This window comes from Accipiter gentilis, chromosome 10 (genome assembly GCF_929443795.1).
Source record: "Accipiter gentilis chromosome 10, bAccGen1.1, whole genome shotgun sequence".
NCBI lineage: Eukaryota > Metazoa > Chordata > Aves > Accipitriformes > Accipitridae > Astur > Astur gentilis.
The window spans coordinates 30,721,534-30,742,503 of NC_064889.1; the positions used below are offsets into that span (position 1 = coordinate 30,721,534).

The 20,970-nt window shown below is 37.4% G+C and overlaps 1 protein-coding gene across 5 annotated transcripts in view; it reads right to left on the minus strand.

Moving 5' to 3' along the window:
- TBCD (tubulin folding cofactor D) overlaps nt 1-20,970 on the minus strand; it is a 130,266-nt gene that overhangs the window by 10,399 nt on the left and 98,897 nt on the right. For 4 of the 5 annotated variants that reach the window (XM_049812680.1, XM_049812679.1, XM_049812677.1 and 1 more), the window contains 6 exons: nt 20,459-20,599; nt 15,343-15,426; nt 13,802-13,960; nt 12,508-12,646; nt 5,055-5,176; nt 4,039-4,116 (listed from right to left, as the gene is read on the minus strand). In XM_049812680.1, coding sequence (XP_049668637.1) covers nt 4,039-4,116; nt 5,055-5,176; nt 12,508-12,646; nt 13,802-13,960; nt 15,343-15,426; nt 20,459-20,599 — 723 coding nt within the window. Of the gene's footprint in view, nt 1-4,038; nt 4,117-5,054; nt 5,177-8,096; nt 8,495-12,507; nt 12,647-13,801; nt 13,961-15,342; nt 15,427-20,458; nt 20,600-20,970 lie in introns of those variants that run through there. The other variant, XM_049812681.1, reaches the window with a different exon arrangement.

Below are 20,970 nucleotides of genomic sequence, written 5' to 3' on the forward strand. Positions count from 1 at the left end.
AGCTTGGCCTCTTTAAAGGAAATTGAGAAAATTCCTTCTCCTGTGTGGGCACAGTGCCAACAGAAACAGAGTTGACATCTGGGGAAAAGGGATCAGTCTAAAGTCTTCACATTATGTAAATTGGGCGCACGTGGTACTGCAAAAAGGTGTGAGCTTTTTGCTCCTAAAGGTGAACTGAGTTTCAGCAGTTCAGCTGACATCACCTGGGGTGGCCATGACAGCTATTGCTATGCTCTTTACTATATGGTTTATTATGCAATAGCAGTATAATTGCTTTAAACAAAATCCATGGGAGCATGTAATACATAGAAATCATTAGTCAGAGACCAGTGGGGACACATACCATCTTAAACCACTGTAAAACCACCAGGAAAATGTTATACAAGGCATTAACGCTTCTGCTGAATATATAAAACATATACACATAAGAAAGGGAAAGGCCACTTTTACTTTTTACTCCAGAAAGCATTAGATCCTGAATTGTCATTCAAAGGCTATTCCGTTCACATGGTACTATTAGACTAATCTTAGTGTACTTTCTAAGGAACTAGCAATCTATCTGCGCTCCTGGCAGACTGCATGTTGCCCTTTGCCTCCAGCAGTCTCTCTAATCAATTAACACTCCCTACATTATTATGAATATGGCTCCACAAATTCACAATGTACACTAAGATGAAATCGGGAGGTTTCGGGTTGTGCTACCACAGAGAAGAAATTACATTTCAGCTGAAGACTACCACCCTGTTTGGGGTGGGAGGGCACACAGGGCAGGCAGGAAATAGCAGTTTCAAGAACACTTCAGGCCAGCATACACCTGCACTGCTGCCAGAAGAAATGGTTCCCCCCCCCCACCTTCTCCCCCGCCACTTCCCTCCTTATTTTGGCACAGTTTGTGAGTGGAACAGATCGAGGAACTACCTCAAGCTGAATTTTACTGGAAGAAGGGTATTTTTAACCTGGAACAGTTCTCTAATGCCATTCATCATGCAGCAATACAAACCATTCCTGCCAGTTCAAGGTGGGGGGGAAACTCTCATGCTGGACATGCAGGTTTATGCCAGTTTAAGACTAGTAGGAAGTAACAGCCTGAAAAATGGCAGGCAGAGCTTTTCTTCTCATACTACAGATTCAAACTAAGCCAAGCACAACAAAGAAAAGCTGCTTTTGATAGCCTTTTGATTACCCTGGTGATACTAAAGTTGATTCATTTCAAACCCCACTGGACAGGTATTTACCCTACACTTCGCTTCCCCGCTGGCAGGTTCAGCAGGGTCCTGGCAGAGAAATGACCCACGCATGACAAATAAATCTCACTTTAAACACGAGCATTCACAAGACAATAATGGAAGAGAAACATGCAGTGGCTCACTTGCCCTCCTGCACAGAGATCATAAGACCAGCCATACAGAGAGCTTCACAAATGCTGAAATTAATCTACCAAACTACGCCAGAAATGTCATGCTGCGTATTCTAAACTTTATGAGCTATATGATGTGAAGAGGCAGGAAAATGCACAACAGGTTACATCTCTGCGGGGCAGGAGTGACACCATGTGGCAATTTGCTTTAACTGGAGCACTGAGCTCCTAAAGAGCGTCAAACTAATTCAGCCAACAGCTATTAATCCTGTTTAAATTAAGCAGTGTAGGATATTACCTGCTCTGGACTCCTCACATTTTATTAGGGGGGAGAAAAAAAAAAGGTCCAGGATAGTGTACAATATCCATTTGAAACTTCAAGATCCATTTGCAAGTACTTTTTTATAATGTGACGGTTGACTATTAAATGGCTAATGTAGGCATAATCCTGATGCCAGACATCCTACAACTGAAGTCCCCTTGCTAAAACTCCACCCAGCCCAATGTGGAAATTGGGCTCCAATAAGGAGCCCAAATAAGGGCTCCAAATAAGGGAAGGAGACAAAATGGGAGCCAAACACCCCAAGGAATGCTAACGTTTCATTGCCAGCTTCTCTGAAAAGTTCTTCATTTGCTATATGACAAGCAAGAAGTTCACAGTAGAACAGAAGCAACAGGGAAGCTGCTCACCAGCAATAAGACTGTTTTCTAAAAACAACCGTGCACCCCATCCCTCTTATTCCAGGCACACTGTACAGAAAAGTATCTGAAACTGCATACACACATGGCCTTTTCATGCCACCGAGCACGTCTCAATTTTCAGGCTCATTCTGCATTGTATTTCTACATTTTTGTGGCATACTACTTTGACAAGGGAGTAAATGGTCTCACTGAAGAAACCAGGCCCAAAGTCACGCTTTTCTTCTAGGCAAAAAGGAGTAGGTCGCATGCAACAGTGCAGGCGGGCAGGCCCTGGGGGCCAGGATCAGTGTTTATCCATCCCTAACTACACCCAAATGAAGTAAGCCAAAATAAGAAAATGCAAACATTGCACTAAATGTAATTTTGGGCTCCCCCATCCACCACGATCAGCTGATCTGCACACAGGCTCTTAGAGCACAACAGAACCCAGTACGTCAGGCTCACTTGGCTCTCCGTGAAGTACACACAGGAACTCGTTCATGATTACCTCTCAACCATAAGGTACCTGTATTACCAAAAAACTGTCACATGCAGGAACTAAACTGTCTGTCTCTTTCTAGCTGTCTGCAAACTTTCTAGAGCTCTAGCCTTCCAGAGCTTTTGTATGATGAGTTCTTGTGCTTCATGCCAGTATTTCATTCCCTTGCCATGAGAATGATCCACTAGGCTGTATAATTATTAATTCTCTTTTTTGGTTTCATCATCAAACTGGAAGCAAATACATTTGGATCAGCTTCAAAATCCTTCTCCCCCTGCCCCCATAATCCCCCTGGACTTTATTTCAGGCCCTTTTAACAAAGCATTACAATGGCACCACAGGATTGAGTTTGAGTCTCACTTACACAACAAATGCAGTGATGCTACCATATGCTTTCTGTTTAGTGACCCGTGACGTGGGAGACAGACTTTACCTGGGATTTCCACCCGTAATCTATCATCTTCCCCAGCAGGGAAGACTGGAACCTATGTGGAAGTCCCAGATCACTGGCATGACCACCAAACCAAACAAGTAATATTCATTCCATCTGTGAGTATTTGACTCATTGTAAATTCCCATTCAAAAAGGGACTGCCAAATTTGATTTAAGACAGGTTAAATACACACTTCAAAACAAGAGTAGATTCAATGAAAACTTTGAGAGTGATAAAAGCTTTTCAAATTTATCTGCTGTGAGCAATTATTGAATCAACAGATTCCAAATCCAGTGTACGGGCTTGTAGGACTCACATTGTACAATTCTGCAAATAATCTGTAGATGTGCCAAGATGCTGCCTAAGAGAGTTTTTGGAATATATTTTATTATTACTGAAGTTACAATCATTCTCTTCTGAAACATCTGCAGAAAACCATTATTTCACATTGGAATATTTTATTCCATGTTTATCCATTCCTGAACTAAATACTTTCCAGAAGACTGAACTCGATGTGGAAAAGCTGGGACATGCCTTTTTTATTATTCTTATTAGAATCTTAATTAACTTCTTTTGGAGATATTCACATTAACAAAAGCAGTCAGATTTTAGAAGAGATATCTTGTAGGCACACTATCTTGCAGCATCACAACAGGACACTGCCATTGCTAAAGGCTCACAGTACAGTGAAGAATGTACTCCAAAAACCATGCATCGAGTAAGCTAGTAAAGAAAGAAGCTAAATGGATCTAATACTGGCCCAGGCCTGCCAGCTGAAACATGCAAATTGAATTTGTTTAATGTACTGGTTGTTAAACAATGAACCAATAACCAACTTCTACACTGATATGAGTCAAAGATTTTATCAAGACCCTTTCAAGGCTGTCTGGTCCAGAATTTGTCACAGCTGTCCCACTTCAAGAAAATTAAAACATTATATCCATATACACTCACAGTTAAGAGTCCTATGCACCCACATCTAAAGCAACATTCAGCAGCAGTCAGTGTAAGATTTAAGAGGCCTGTTGCATGGTGGAAAATAAACAAAAAAGACTTTCAGCAACTTACTTCTCTTGCATGGTAAATATATCAAAACAGCCATTTGCCAGCATTTGATCCAGCATTGTCAGGAGGGGTACAGACACCCTGATGAAAGAAAATAATTTAACAATGTAAATACACTTCTTGGCATACATATATACACTATTTTTAATTAGAAGCAAAGAAAGAAAAGTTCCTATCTACCTACACATATTTAAATTAGAACTCTAATTTACACAGAAGAGGGTTGCTCGGTAACTTCTGTGTGTTGGCTACATCATCCTCATTGGCTGAGAGGGGGACATTCTGTTACAGCCAAAGGAAAAAAACTAATTAACAACATGCCTGGTTTAAACTTGCAGGGTCCTGAAAACACAATTAACAGTAGTAGAAAATACTAATTTATTTTCTAGTATATAAATAACGTATTGCACAAATGTATCGGAAGTTACACCACCTTCTCACCACAGGTAATTACCAAATGAACCAACACACAACATGTCAGCTGGAATAACTATGGTCATGTTTTCTATTTGAACAGTTGAGAGAAGAAATAAAATAAAAACAAAATAAAACTGAAAATTCTATTAATAGTTGTGGGGTTTTTTTCTCCTAGGGAGTATTTTCTATTTTGCACATACTTGATAAGTGAGGCTTAGAGAAATTCATCTCATTATGCAGAATGAGTCATCTTTAAAAATATCTTCACAAGAAAATTATACTTCAAGTATTTATGAAAACAAAATGCAGACTAGATTACACTGCAAAGTGTGTAGCAATATATAAGCCCCAATACTGCATTATATAAAAACTGGTGCTTATCACATTATGCGCAATATTAAACTATAGTAAATGCAAAATATTCTACCATCACTCCTTTGTTACATGTTTTACCAAAGGCACTGCTGTACCAAACAGATGTATTAAAGCAAATTTACATGGCTCAGGCACACTTCATCTAGGTGTATTAAAAAAGATGGGTGATACATTTGACTTCAAATAGTCCTGCTGTTAATGATAAAAAAGCAAAAGAAAAACATTACCGGTCATTCCGCAGGTTGTCCTCAAAGACCTTTAGCAATGTCTCACAAAAACTCTCCATAGCACTGGAATCATTCTGGATTTTCTTCATGTAGTCAAAAAGGCTCTGGGCAGAGTGTCTGAGCTACAACAGAAGGAACCTCAAATAAAGGCACAGGGAATAAACCCTGCTGCAACACACAAAAACACTGACTACACAGAATCACGCTTATCCCTCACTACCTGAGGTGTACACCTGCACTGTGAACACACTCTTCCAACAGCAGCTGAGTGTATAAATTCAGTAACAATATTTGACAGAAAGATGGCTATTTTACTTTCATTAATCATTTTTCAAGGAACGGGTTTTTTTCCTTCTTAAGTTTTTCCATTGTAGGAAAAAAGACCACATTAAAGGTTCATTATTGTCTTTCTCTCAGAATAAAATATCCCTAAACCGCTACAATTATCCTGCTTTACTTCAAATAATAATATTGTTATGGCTCTGAAAGTTAAAGAGTACACAAGAAGTTCAAGAGGTAATATTTATTAAACAAGCTGATGTAATACAGGCAAGCTCTTGGGCACATGGAGCAAGCCACACAAACCAGCAGTAAACTTGGGTTAAAAATTAAAAACAACTCAGAAATAATGACTCTTGGTTTAACTTTATTATGTTAATCAGCTAGTTTAGAAAGATGGCAGAGGGTTTTAGCGCTTATATTCAAGGCTCAGCTGGAAGCAGTGCATTTGGGTCACGCCAGCTGTTCAACATCACAGGCTACAGCCTTCGCGCAACAGCTTCCTGCTGTCGTGGTCCCCGATCTCCAGGAGACACGGTGCTTCGGAGCACAAGCCAGGACGGCTTCTCCTCTCCCGGACCTGCTCAGGCTTCAGCCTGGAAACCTGGACCTGCAGTGCAGGAGGGGAGAAGGCAGAGCAGAGCCTCTGTGGGATCCCCCTTTCCTGCAGGATCCATGCCCCCAGGCAGCTAACGGCACACGCTGGAGCAGCAGGGCGAGGGCTGCAACAGGATACATGAACATCGCTACTAATCCTAAGATTTTCCATTTCTGGGAGAGGTAGAAATTTTGGGTTCCGGGCTCACCTTTTAAAATATTAATTGACTTCGCTTCAGGGTGAGAAGAAAAATTTGGGGTTTTCTGTTACAGAAACTGCCTCAAAGGAAAATATCAAAGATAAACATCATCAGATTTCAGAATTTTCCTGACTCTGATGTGAAGGATTGTCAGTCCTTCAGGGACTTGGTCAAATTGCTTAGGGAAGGGGGGTGGGGGGGTGGTTAGGGGGTGTCCCCCATAAGAAACTGGCTTACAATGAAGGGGGCTCTGGGAAGGGTAGGTGGGGCAGATCAGTTTTGAAGTACAAACTTTTTTCAGTTTTGGTTGCAAGTGTTAAATAATTTTTTGTTGAGTCAAGAGGGAGCTGTAAGCAGTAAGTAAGCCTATTCAGTCAGTGGAGATTTTCTTTCTGAAGCTCATACATAGCACAATCAGTTCCCTTGGAAGACTGACCCTTTTATCAAGAAAAAAAATAATTGGATCAGTATAAGAAGTGTCACAAGTGTGTTCCTGAAAGCAAAAGAGAGGAATCTCTATTTAAATATTTCATCTAATTTTATATCAGGAATGTTTATGAGTGCATCAGCACAGAAGTACAAGAAACATTTTAGCCTTGAATCAAAACTCTGAACTTGTTTTCAAAAGCTTTAGCCCACTTGTAAATGACACAGTACAGCAATCCATACTATCTCAAAGTGGCAGTCTGCTATTTTAACAGTTTGTTCTATAGCGAAACATCTTGGGCAACACAGAAGCAGAAATATTTCTTTAAAAAGGTCAAGCCATTTAAAGAAATTATTCAGTTATTCTGCATTTCAAAATGATAGTCAAATCTCAGTAAAAATTGTTTAAACATTTGTAAAAGCTAGCTATAGTAAACTGAAATATTGAACTGAGCGTGCTCCTTTCCTGTGCCAAAAGTAACATCGATATGTTTCCCTGTGTGCCGAGTATAAACTGTATCCTTGCACTGAAAGTTCTTTACAGGATATACAATTGTAAGGAATAGAAATTTCCTGAAAATTTAAAACCTGCTTAATTATTATATACTACCCTTTAAAACAATCTGTCCATTTAAGACCATTACAAATAAAGAAGAAATATATTGTCTTAATACCTCAACCTAGCAGAGATCAATTATAAGCAGAAGAAAGGTTACATCCGAGTCAAATCTCACAAAAAGATCTTAAAACGTGTATGGTTAACCATGTAATTTTCTCTCCTATTTCTTCTGTCTTTTAAACTACCTTGCAGATCTCTCACCATTTTTTGAAGAAAGCTTAATTACTCAATGCTTTTCCCGCAGATTCAAGCGATTGGAAAGGCAAGAATGGGCATGAAACAAAAGGGCAAGCATAGCTACACGTAGGATGTTCCAAAGCTGTGCAAAACCAAGACAGAGTAGCAGGATAATCAGAAAAACTGTATGATGAGGACAGCATTTCTTCATTATCAAGTAATTAAACAATACAAAAGTACAGGTGTGGATAAACCATCACATAACTGCTTGCAAGATTTAAAAATGGGACATTTGCCAAATAGTCAGCATAGGCCTTACAAACTCTAACGGAAGAAACTCCAATATAACAAAATAACGTTACATAAACGGGTTAAATCCATATTTCCTCCTTAGGTGAGTGCTCCTTTTTCCCCAGATAACCTATGAGGACAATATCTGAGCTACAACCTTAACTGTTCATGAGTATTTGCAGAGAAGAGCTTTTTCAAATTTCTTCATTTATGCAGAACACAGAATTCGCACTGTATCAAATGTGTGACATTTACCTTTCCCTGGGGTTTCACAAGGACTGGGAAAGGAAATTAGGAGGTTAATGGGTTGGAACAGGGACAACTTCGGCTAAGAATTTAGGAGGAGGCCTGAGAATGACCTTGTTCTTATTAAACATGGTAAAAACAGGGTTTGCCAAGGCTTGACTCTCCCATCATTTAAGCCAACAGTAGATACTTCAATGATAGGCAATACATGGTAAGGCAAACAGAGCATTCAAAGTGACCATTCATCTGATGATGAAAGTCCTGAAGATTTTACCTCCTGAACCAAGGGAAAAGTATGAGGAAGTGTAGCCACAAGCAAGGGGAGAAGGCAATTACAGCTCTGGACAGGTGCGCAACGTAGAAATAAGGTGTCTACACAAACCTTTATGAAATTATTTCCTAGTCAGCTTGTTGCAAAACTGAAGTACAGTGCTTCTAAAAACAGTCTCAAGGCAACAACTGGGATTGATATGGCCAAAAGAAAATTACCTTAGGCATCCAGTTTGTAACAGAGCATTCAAAATCTCAGCTACCTGTCAGCTATAAAGATGCCCAATCCACATAAGGGCTCTGATTCTTACTTTGCAATACTATCTTGGACAGACCTGATGAAAAAGCCAGTAGGGCATGATGAGAAAGAAAGAGTCTGTACTGAAGATGTTCAGTAGATCGACATAGCCTAGTGGTTGTCAGTCTCCCATCTAACCAGTCTCCTCAGAGCCCCAGGTATCTCAACAAAATTCAGTCCTCTGCACCTAATGCATCACAAATGGAAGTCAAGTGAGTAACTACTGAGAAAGCTTGGAGAAAATCAGATGTACAGGTAATTGCTAAAGGCTCCAGTTTTCACAGAAGCATTTCGATAGACCAAGACCTACTCACAGAGTTAGAACATTCCTGTAACACGTGCAGAAGAAACCAAGTTATGCTCAATAAATAACACTGGGTTTGGATAATTTCTAATCCTGACAAACTTACAGTGCTGAATTGGCAGTAGCCTATTTTTACCAGTAACTTTAGAGAAAATTGCATACCATTTAAATTTTAACACAAGTGAAACCATGTCTCCCTTGTTTTACTTGCAACGTTCTTTTTAATAAATAAATAAAATCTTTGGAGTTCAAAGACTCAAGTCAGTGATATTTTACAAGAAGTAGGAATATCATAATTCACGCTATTTTTTTCTTTAAAAAAAGAATGCCAAAAATTATTCTCAAGTGTATTTTGCTCAAGAATTGTCAACCAAGGAAACTGGATTTAGGACTTGTTCCTTCAAACCAAATATGCATTAATTTGCATACAATTTGTCAACAGTAACCAGATGGTTTAGAACATCACCTACAAATGTCCCAACATTTTCATTTGTAAGAACTAACACTGCTGTTCAAAGCCCAGTATTGACTCCAAACAGTACATAACAGTCATAAACATTGCTGGCAAAAAATTAGTCCATTCTGAGGAAAGTAAAACATAAATTGTATCATGTATTTGGCACACAGGTAATGTTGACATCTGTATGTCATAGCTGGGCTTTAATTTTTGTCAGGTGCTTTAACATACATAGGCATTCATTGGATAGTTTCAGAACTGGCTACTCCAATTGTTACAGGTCTTTGGCATTTCATGTTGGAACCCTGGTACTGGCCTGGGAGACCTTTAATTTTCAAAATAGGTTGCTGGTTTTTTTTTTTTTTTTTTTTTTTTTTTTTTTTTTAAGGTTTTACTTAAAATTTCTATAACATTTTAAAATGTAATTTTCACTCTTTATGGAGGGAGGGGAATCACAGGAAATTCTGTGCTTTAACAAAATTTTAAATGTAGTGTAGTTCAACAACAATGAAATAATACAAAAATTACATCTTGACCCCTGAAACTACAGGGTTTGTGAACTAGAGAAAGAAAACCATTGTATGGTTCTGATCTCCATATACTGAGAGGATTTTTTAATGCAACCATAAGAAATACGCATCATTGTGGGCCAGATATATAATTAGAAGATTCTTTTACACAGAGAAAGTGCCCTTTGAACCAAGGGAGAGGAGCAGAATGCCAAATCCCAAAGGGAATGACATCTTCTGTTTTTGCAGATTACTTCAAAATGCTTGAGATACAATTCTTTCAGCAGCCATGCTGCCAACAAAATGTTACTGAGATACCCCACACAGCTCATGCCAGAAAATCTCTTTAAAAAGCAAAACAAAGAACTACTCTTGCTAAATATACTGCAGAGCAATTTTAACTATGAAAAAATAGCCACTGACCACTGAATTACAATGAAGCCTTTTCTCCTACTAATTCCCTGAGATGTCTTAAAGACAAACTGGCATTTGAACTCAGATTTCTATCTTGCAGTATACCAGAATCTTCTAACTTTCTAACTTCTGTGTCCACGTGTGTATGTGCATATATATTTTTTAAGTGAGAGAGGGAAGAAAGGAAAGATCACAAGAACACACAGAGGTTACTGCAAGAACACTTATTTGAATAATCCTTGTCCTTTATCCAAAACTAAAAAAATCTGTTTCTTTCATATGGTTTTAATAGGAACAGTTCTTAAAATTTTCTATTAATGTTTAGATCAGCTGAATATTCAGCAAGGACCACTACAGGCTTTGATAGAATAGTTTGAAACACAAGTCATTATAAGACATATCAATTCTAATTTATATATCATATTTTAAACATTAAATGTAATTCACCACACACCATATAATCCCAAGTATAAGTATCCTATACTTTGAGCCTCCTTTGCACTTCTATCTGGCTCGAAAGAGAATTAGGTCATCTTCCTTCTAAAGCCAAAGCCCTTGAGAGTATTTTAACCGGAACAAGCCTTTAGCATTAAAGAAAAATGCAGGGTCACAGAAAGTTAACATTTCAAAATCGTATTTTGAAAACAGTACAGAAGGTTGCCCTTAAATACACTGGCAGATGGTAACAAGGGAAGGGAGCTAGAAGTAACTGAACTGTTTACACTTTTCAAAACCAAGCACAACCAGAACTTAAAAAAAAAAAAAAAAAAAGAAAAAAGATATTAAAATGTTGAATAAGGATTTTCCTTTGACCTCGGTTAGCAGGCAGAATGTCTGTTTCTCCACAACTTTCTTCCCTTTTTATACTTATGCGAATAACTTTGGTTTTGGTGGAGCCCCCTATAATTAACTGTGTTTTACTAAAAGCTGAATTTCATGTGTATGTCTGCTATTAAAAAAATCTGTTAAGAGTTACATTGTCTATCCAATAATTATTGTCACAAACCAATAAGCATATGTTTTCAAAGTTTTAAAATAGCCTTTCCTATATAATTAGTTGCAATTTTAGAAACATTAACATTCTCAAAACTGGTTTAAATACATGACACTGCACAGTCACCAATTTCTCAGCTACATGAAATCCAAAGGCATATGAGTATCTCTTGATCACAAGCGCAGAACCCATGGCACCAGGCAAAACCCATCATTTGGGCATATTCTGAACAGCTCATGGTTAAGACTGAAAAGTAGAAGCCATGGGAGACAAGCTCGAAATGATTACTGCCTTCCTTCTGTGAACCCAGCAGGAACTGTTCTCTCTCCACAAAAACTGTTTCCCAACACTTATCACTTTTCTACCAGCTTTCTTAATTACAGACAGCAATCTTAATTAGAAACACTCTTAAACACTGTTGGGGTGCTGACTCATGACCTCCTTCTTCTGTTACAGGACCACTGCAATTTAAAGATTTAACTAACAGTCCAGAATTTTCTGTTACTGGTCTGATATTTCTCTGTAGTGTCATATTGAACTGTGTCCTTACCCCCAATAGTTGTTTTCATATATGTTACATCTTGGCTACATCAAATAACAAAGAAGTTAGAAGCCAAATATCTTGAAACCAAGAATTCTGAAACTAGCAAGACAAGCTGTAATATAAGGACAGAAAGATACACTACAGTTATTATAAAGTCTGGAAGATTTTGGGAGAATAACAGACTACCAAAACCAGTGATAAAGACACTGTTCACGCACAGAAGAATGAAATAGATGCAAAGCTCAGAGGACTCAGACAGACATTTGAATGATACTGCATTGTAATGTAACTTCTGGCATCTCTCTGGTACTTTTGTAGAAAGCATATCAAAACCAAACAAAAATATAAAAAAATCTGAACATACTGTTAACACATATCGACAACAAATATTTAGCACCTTGCATCAGGTTACAAGTGAGAACCGGAATTCACCTCATTTAAAAAGAGCAATCAACTTACACTTAGCCACAACATTTAGCTGAAAGGCTCTTCCTCTGTTAACAGCTTAGAAGGGTGAGCAAATAAACCTAAGAGTTGATTGAACCAACAGGCTGGAACTCTCAGGTTCTATCAGGCCAAGAAACAAGAAACAAAGTGTGTTTCCTGCATGTTCAGTAAGTCAAGAAAACAATACTTTTAAGGGTTAAAAATATAAAGCCCATCAGGTTTAAAAGTATGACTTAGTTTCTTTTAAAAATCTTGTATCTGAAATTCTCACAGAAATAACTATCTGCAATATCCATTGTAATAGACTAAACAATTTAGTCAACAATTTTATCAGGTAAATGCATTCTACTACCAAACAGGTAAGCTGTTCTGCTTTCTTACCGTTGTCTCTGTTAATCCACCAACAGACACTGAGAGACCCAAAAGCACATAGTATTGGTATGTTGGCAAACCCAAAAGCTGGGTGATTCGAGGGAAAGCTTCTGAAGCGGCATTCCAGTTTAGAGTCTCTTTCTCTGACCTGGGGAAAAGGGAAGAAAAAAAATAATCTTGTATGTGTGCACTGCCTTTCTTCTCCATACATTCCTATGATAGCTCCTCATCCTCAAGCAGCACGTCAGTGAACAAAGTCTCTGAATTACCTAAAAATCAAATTAATCATTGGTCTTTAAGCATAAGGGGAAAATACAAATCAAAACTTTAACCACTCTCAGTAAAGTGAAGCAATCTTCAAGTCCTTGTTCTGATTCAGATAAGGGATTTGAACCACAGTTTCCTTTTCACATGCAGTTTTCTCTACACCAAGAAAACAAGTTCTCTTTCTTGTGTTCCATTCTCATGTTCTCTCCCACTAACCTAGTCAACAACTGATACAAAGACAGATTTATCCCAGGAAAGGCTGACACACATACACCCCAGCAGATCAATCAGCAGCCTAGCAGACAGAGCACTTCCTGAGTTACAGGAGGTTGAGATTCTGCTGAACAAACAGAATGCAGACACAAAGTTGGAAGTTCCTCATCATAATCAGGTTTTATAATCACCATTTAGGAATGAGTTGCTCTCACTCTTGCATTAACTAGAAATTCCATCTTGGAAAACTACTGCAACTGGAGCTTGGTTAAAATAATGCAATTCATTAAAAATTATCATTATGATCAATCAATGTTTTCCAGTTGGGAAAAGAAAATTCAGGAAGAGGGACTGCCAATAAATTCCAGCTCTCACATTATGAAAAGAAAATGAGATTATACATTTCATAAACAGCAAGATTACCAAAACACAGCTCCCAGCAGTTCTGTTTTACCAATGGTCTCCCATCTACTACTGACATGATCTCTACCATCCACCATGAAATTGGCTGATGGGTTCAGAAATTATTGGGGTTGATCCAGAGAAAGACTTATGTAGCATGACCATATAAGACCTATCTCCTTCGGGAACTATGGTTTTAAGAGGAACTCGTACTATTAAGTTCTTCTTTTGAATATTTTATATGTTTATGCATCTTCATTGGACACTTCAATGAAAGTCTGACAAACAGCACCAAATACCCCTCCATACATATATTAGGCATTTGGGCACAAAAATTACATCTGGTTGCTTGTGTTAGGTGTAACTGTGTGCATGTATCTTTTACCGCCACTGATTTAGGATATGTTTTCCAATATATTACCTTGGAAATATCCTCTCTAGCTCTTCTCGATGAGGTATGTGTGGAACTGGAGGATGGTCAAAATGTAAGAGAGTAAGGAACACAGATCCTGCATGAGCTCGAAATTTATCTATTTTTTCAGCTGACTGTTGAGCCAGCCAGCACATAATCTGTTTGCAGCTACAAAGAAGAAAACAATCACATAATTAAATCAGTAGAATGAGTATTTAAATTGTTTCAACGACATCAACGTCCTGCTATGAAAGCATTCTGGTTTAACTCTTCATAATGAACGTACAAGAGATTTAAGACATCAACATGGTGACAGAATCTTTAAAGCTTTATCTTCCATAGATCAATCAAAAAATCATTATGACGTTAATGTTACACAGTATTTGATATTCACATACCACCTTTCATCCAAAAAGATATGAAGGTGCTTTAGAGTTTGGATGAACCGCTGCATTTCAGTTGGAAATAGAGGAAGAACCTTGGGAAATTTTCAAGTAGAAAATTGCACATGTAGCAGAAGACAACGTCTATCCCAAATCTCATATATCCCAAATTAATCACTTCTTCAACTCTGGCTAGTTTTTATCAATATCCTATTTTGCCTACATTCATAACTAAACTCACAGCTACAATATTGTATTCCACAAGGCCCATTACACCTTCAGAAAGGACATCTAATGACAGTAAAACCAGCTAGAATTCTTTCAGTTACTGTCCAGTAGCTGAAAGACCCAGTAAGACCCAGAATATTTAGAAAATACGATCCAATTGGCAGGAATGCTTTTCTAAGTTTCAGGTGAATAAAGTATTGTTTGCAATAGACCAATAGGAGGAAGCCCCTGGACAACGGGCACTGGTTGAGTAGTGTATTCCTACAGAATCCAGTATTTTCCTTCAAAGCGTCCTTCTAAGTCTGGGGGTTTTTAAATTAAAAAAGAAATCATGCATATATTCAGCTAGCCATTGGGCATGCTCTGTCCATAAACCAACATCACTACTAGTAAAGTTTTGCTGCAGCTCAAGCTATGCTTAAAAACTTGTACATATTCTTTTTTTCTTCTTTTTCTTAACTATTAGGAGTATTGTATCACAAAATTAAAAATCAGAAGCTCAGTGTAAATTATCTTTTTCTGTATTTCCTTACTAATAGTTCTGTAAAGAAGACAGAAATGAATACAAACTTGTCTCCACATTTTATCACATACCAAACTAACGATACAATGCTCCGGATAAGCAGGCAAGTTTGCTTTCTATTTAAGTGAACAATACAGGCAAGCTCCACAGAGGCAGCAAGTATAGACCAAATCTCACATATGCACTGCATTTTAAACGTGGGACTGCCACCCAGTTTCTGTCAATAAGGTTAGTCTCTCTGAAAAACAGATACAATATTCTCAGCATCTGTATGGGCGTAAGCTTGATGCACTTCTATCAAAAGTTCTGTCACACTTAATAAAGGGGTAAGACTCCAACATATAAGCAATGCTTTCTTGTATGGAATGGAATGTAGTTATAAGAGATAAGACACAAAAATAGTACAAGTAGCCTACATGTTGGCATTAATTAACTCTGCTTCATTCTGAACCAGCAGAAGCGTCACTTCCATTAAACTTGTCATAGCAGCTTCACGTACCCTGTTGAAACAGAGATATATTAGAGTAGTTACATCAGTATTTATTTAAATAAATACATCAGCAGTTAAATTAGACATTGGAAAATATTCAAAATAATGAAAACATTGACCACTGAGAGGAGCTATTATATTTTTTGGGGGAAGAGGAGTGTGTACAGCTGTACACCCAAGCCCCATTCTATAAAGTGATGCCCACATTGCACTGAGGGTACAACAGTCATCCTAGTTTCCAGGCAAGCCCCCTGCCTCACCATCTTATTTTTTATTTCAGCCAGATGTCATCAGGTTTATTCTTTATTTTAAGAAGGTTAAAATTTATAATGATTATTAGTATTTAGTGTGCAGGTAGATCTATTTAAACCTAAGTGCTTTGTCTGCTTCAAATCATCTTCTGAAAAGGCCAACCCACATTTTGACATTAAGATATTTAAGCACTATTAAAAGTGTCATATTCTTGTAAATGTTCAAGCTTAATATTTCCAACGTTAAAAAGAATTGTGACTCAGAACAGCTTAAATCTCTATGCTAAATAATAATTAGTTTTATGAAAAAGATTAGCTAAAATAACATTAAGATGTGCTTGAAGTGCATCTTTATCTATTTGGTGAAGATTTTCTGCCTTCAAAATGTCTAAACATAATATTAATATAACAAAAATTAGTTGAAGACTATAATTTCAATCAAAAATAGAAAAGAACTTGCTTGTTTTAAACCACACGCCTTGTCAATACGTGAGTTGTCAAAAGTAGTCTCTTTCTTAAGACATAGGGAATACTATGGCAGATCCTCAACTGATCCTGCAGAAGACCAGGACCAACACATTCATCATATTATTCACTCATGGTAATCCCATCCTTTCTCAGTAATAATTTAAAAAAAAAATTAAAAAAATTGACAAGGTATACCTGCCTACTGTGAAAAGTAATATTCCTGTTTCTGATTTCCAAAACAAGCTGAAAATAGTTGCTTGTGCAATCTAAAACTGGGTGGGACATTTATTACAATGGTAAAAAAGGTAAATTACATCATTTTTTCCTAAGTAGCTTAATACTGTATTAAGTTTGGCAACCTTTCATCAAAGTTATGTTTTCCTAGTTTTTCATATAGTATCTGACTATTAGATATTCAAGGTCTAACACCTATAGACAGATTGGACAAGTCCCAGCAAACAATCTGTCAAAAGAAATGTAAGGTTTGCATACGGAAAGTAAAGTTGGTTAAACTTTCCCACGATTCTATTAAAGAAAGGCAAAAATTACACCAAAGACAAGGTCTCTCCAGAGAAATGGCAATTCTTCCCATATCCTTCCATCTTAGTCAATGGTTTAGAAGAAACAGAATGAGAAAACATTCATATTTGAGAGGCCACAGAAGTATTTAGCATCCAACAGTTTGCTATGAGAAAGGATTCCCCTTCCCCCTTTAATTTACATGTTTCTTGACTTGATTTTGGCTGGCATTGCCAAAGAGGCTTAAAAAGAATCTGGTGCTCAAAGCACATTTGAATTTTACTGGGTGTTGAGAACTTAATTTCCTCAGGATTTCTTTAAAAATTTCCACTTTGTAGAGTTTTGTTTTGTTTTAAAATTAAGACATAGACAGAAGGATAAACAATAGGTATGGGGAACTTCAGTGAGAGCTGTCAGATGTGGAAGTTAACTTGAATACCTAATTATACTTAGCCAGGTTCTTATCTACTTCAGCATTGCACCTGATTTTGAAAGCATAAAGCTTAGTATCTCTTCCCTTTCTCTGACTCCCCACCCTCTATGATTGCTCTTACATTTTCTTGCAGCTACACCTGTCTCTCTCTCGTGTTCCTACTGCATTCCCTGAGCAAGAGACCCATTCACCTTCCTCCTGCTTTTTTGACAGCTGAAGGAGGAGGAGACGGAAAGCCAAGCTCCTTCTTCCCTTGCACAAGCTGGAAGGACCTGCTCTTGATCCTTACTAGTTTGCATCCTTGTGTCCTCTTCTAAGTTTGAGATGTTAAACATGCCTACTTTTCTCTGATTTCTTGTCCTGTGTTAGTATTTCCCCGTTGTACGACAATTTTAACAACCAGTACTGATGGCTGAGGAGCTGGGCATCATTATACAAAACAAGAAAAATACAAACACGTAAATATTAACTCAGGCTGATAAGTAAGAGTAGTCTAGATTATTTGCCTTGTGTACTTTTCCAACACATTTGTAAATATTGTAGTGAAGTACCCTAAAGGAACTAGGCTAATAATTTTTAAAAGTGCCCAATACTAACATGGCACAAAATATCTTTCTTCTACTTTGCACCGTAGAACTTACACTTTGCTTTCTGTTCAAAGACAGAGTAGTTATTTATAACTATTGCAACTCACTCTGGAACTGATGAGATCTCGGTGACCTATAATGACTTGATAAAGCACAAGCATTAAAGTTTGACAGCAGTATAAACCACCCAGCAATTGCCGGCAATAAAAAAAAAAATGTAGGATGATACATATTTCACACACAAAAAAAGCACAATCACAACTTTTTTTCCTATATAAGACAATAGTTGGTTATAGCATGTGTTATAGTAGTTCTGATTCTTCATGGTAATTACAAATGTACTTCACAGCACCTGCCCCTGTGCTCAAGCTATCTAATAAGCAATCCTAAAGGGAAGAATACCACTATAATTAACTTATTTTCTTTTTTTAAAGCAAACCTGGGGCTACCAAGTAGAATAACAACATTAAAGTCAAGAGTGCGTAGGACAGAATTCTAAAACAGACATAACCAAAAATTTGAGCCTAAAGAAAAACCTCCCAAACTCACACAATGCAAACTTGGCATCATGTATTATTATACCGGATTTGAACAGAGATCAGCATGCTAGGCATGGCTGCTGAAGCAGAATACAGCCAATGCTTCAGAACAGGACTGTTTTGCTTGCAGCAGGGAGGAGGGAGCAAGCAAGTGACTGTTCTGGCCACAGAAAGAAGTATGACGAGCAAGGAGAAGTGCACATCCTCCCCTACAAGGTCCAGCTAACATCTCGCCCATTGTAGCCTTCCCAAGTCAGCAAATACCATCACAGGTTGCAACCATCATCTGTGAGCTCTGCCAGCTTTGCTATAGCCACAACATACCTAGTTTGGAGCCCTTCATTTCAGTAGTTCTCTATCCCTCCTCACCTGTTGAGTCACAGCTGCTAATTACAATATAGTAGATGCCACTCAATTAAATTAAAAGGAAATGAGGTTTCATGTTAATAAAATACTGTTGAAAACACCCTTCAAAGAAGGGGACAGTGACTGAAAAAATGTCTAAAACAGTTACTTCATACAAACACTCTGCAAGGATATTACTGAAAATAAACATCAAAGCCCTTCATGTGACTCGGCACTGTTAGACAAGAGCTTCTTCAATAAACTGGGAAAATAAGGAAATCTTTTCAACCAGCAAAATTATTTCATACCAGTACTTTTCAGGCACTCCCCACTTCCTGCCTGGAATGTAATAAAAGCATAGCCAGATACTAGATCTGAACAATCAAGAGGTTGTTAATTTATAATCCTGAATTTATAATCTCTGTATCCTGAGATGCTTCATATAGTTGCCAGACAGGTCAAATACATATTACCATACCGTTAAACAGGGCTGATAATTTATGTATAGAATCATATCTAAAAGCAACATATATCTGCATATTTTCAAATTATAATTATGGATTAAGACAATAAAATTAAGAAGTCTTTGTCAAAAACAGCATTTTACTCAAAATCAAATTCCAACAAGTAACAGACAATTAAAATTAATTTATCACATTCATTATCACATTCATTAATTTATCACATTCATTAGTTTATGGCTTCTCTATACAAGGATTAAGTGTAACTGCTCCGAGCCTTCTACATAGCAGCAAATTTGTCGTATATTATAAATCTGCAGATACTGGATTTATTCCTGAATTCTGATAATTTAATACTTTTTATTAACAAGTACTATTTCAGGCTGGGCATATTTGTGCTCATAAACACATGCAGAAAAGCACCCTGACAAGACAGCCTGTATGTTTCTTTAGTTCTCATCGGATCCCCAAGATCCATATTTCACATGGTTTTCTCACTCTGTAACTACAGGACAGTAGAAGTGAATAACATGAAACCTTCATTGCTGCTCTGTCTACCACATTCAAAGATTGCAGGAACTTCCAATCAGTAAGAGATGTTACATCTCCAATTACAGCTTCTTTAGAAATTAAAGACAAACCCCAAGAAGGGCATAAGCCTTTATAGTGCTTTGGTTCATCAATTTAGAAATAGCCTTTTCAGGTCACTGTTACTGAAAGAATAAAGAACATTCAGATGAATGCTGTGTTATATACAGAATCTTATTTATATATTAAGGGAACTGTGAAGACTGAAGAATGTCACAAAAATATGACTGCTACAGACTTAATATTATACCTATTCTATAGACTTCACATTAGTAGATACATTTCTACAGACATGATTTAATTATGCTTGCAATCTCATAGCTGAAATAATTGAAACCCTAAACTTACAAAAGAGTCAGTAATACCACAGCACAATTGATAAAGTTTTCATCCATCTCAGAGCCACTAGCCTTGAAAATTTGTCACTAACACGTTATGCAACTGCTCCCTCTGCTGGCAAAAAATCCCCACAACACAAACGTACAATAGGGGAGTTCACCAAGTAGGAGAAAATGTGTTATTTCAAAGAAACAGAAGTAATGTTTTAAATCTCTGTACTTTTTACAACTAAATGCATTCTTAATAGTCACTAAAAGAAAATTATGTCATCCACAAAACCAGAATAAGGCTGAACTTCAGCTCAAAACACAATAGTCCCCATCTTCCTAACTTCCAAGGCAAGGGACAAATTCTTGTCAGCCTTTCCTTTCCCCCAGCGTATTTCAACCTATACTTAAATCTCCAAAAGCTTAGAGCTATCTCTTTCCAGCAGGTTTTGAAAAGACATCAGTTTTTAATTAGTCATCGAACATGACAGCTAAGTTTAAGTCTCAGTTTGTAAGGCATCTTACCATCCTCCAACATCTCCTCGGCTGTCTGTGGTGTAGTCCGTCATACCACTAAGTAGTGTAGCATAAATCTGAGTAACATTATCTTTGCAGACATATTCTTCCTGGGTTCCTTCTCCATTTACACCTATTGTCTGGCAAACCCTTTACAAAGAGAAAAAGGGAGGGGAAACCCACAACACTAGCAAGGAGAAACATTAAGATCATAGCTTTGTTCTGTTGCTTAATAAAATTCCCTGGACATAAAAAATTCTAAACACCTATAACATCTGCTGCAAACAGTATGAAGAATATTTCTGAGCCTACTGTGTGGTATTTGACCTGAGGATTTCTGATCAGTGTTCAGGTTTAAAGGAACACTGGCAAGCTAAAAAAACCCAAAATCAACAGATAAGCTGATTGGTTTTACGTCTATACTACTACAAAAAGGAACATGCTTGAAGTACCTGTCAGTTTTTGAACTCTCCTTAAAATGAAGTGAGTGAGAAGAGCAAAGGACTAATACAATGTGCATT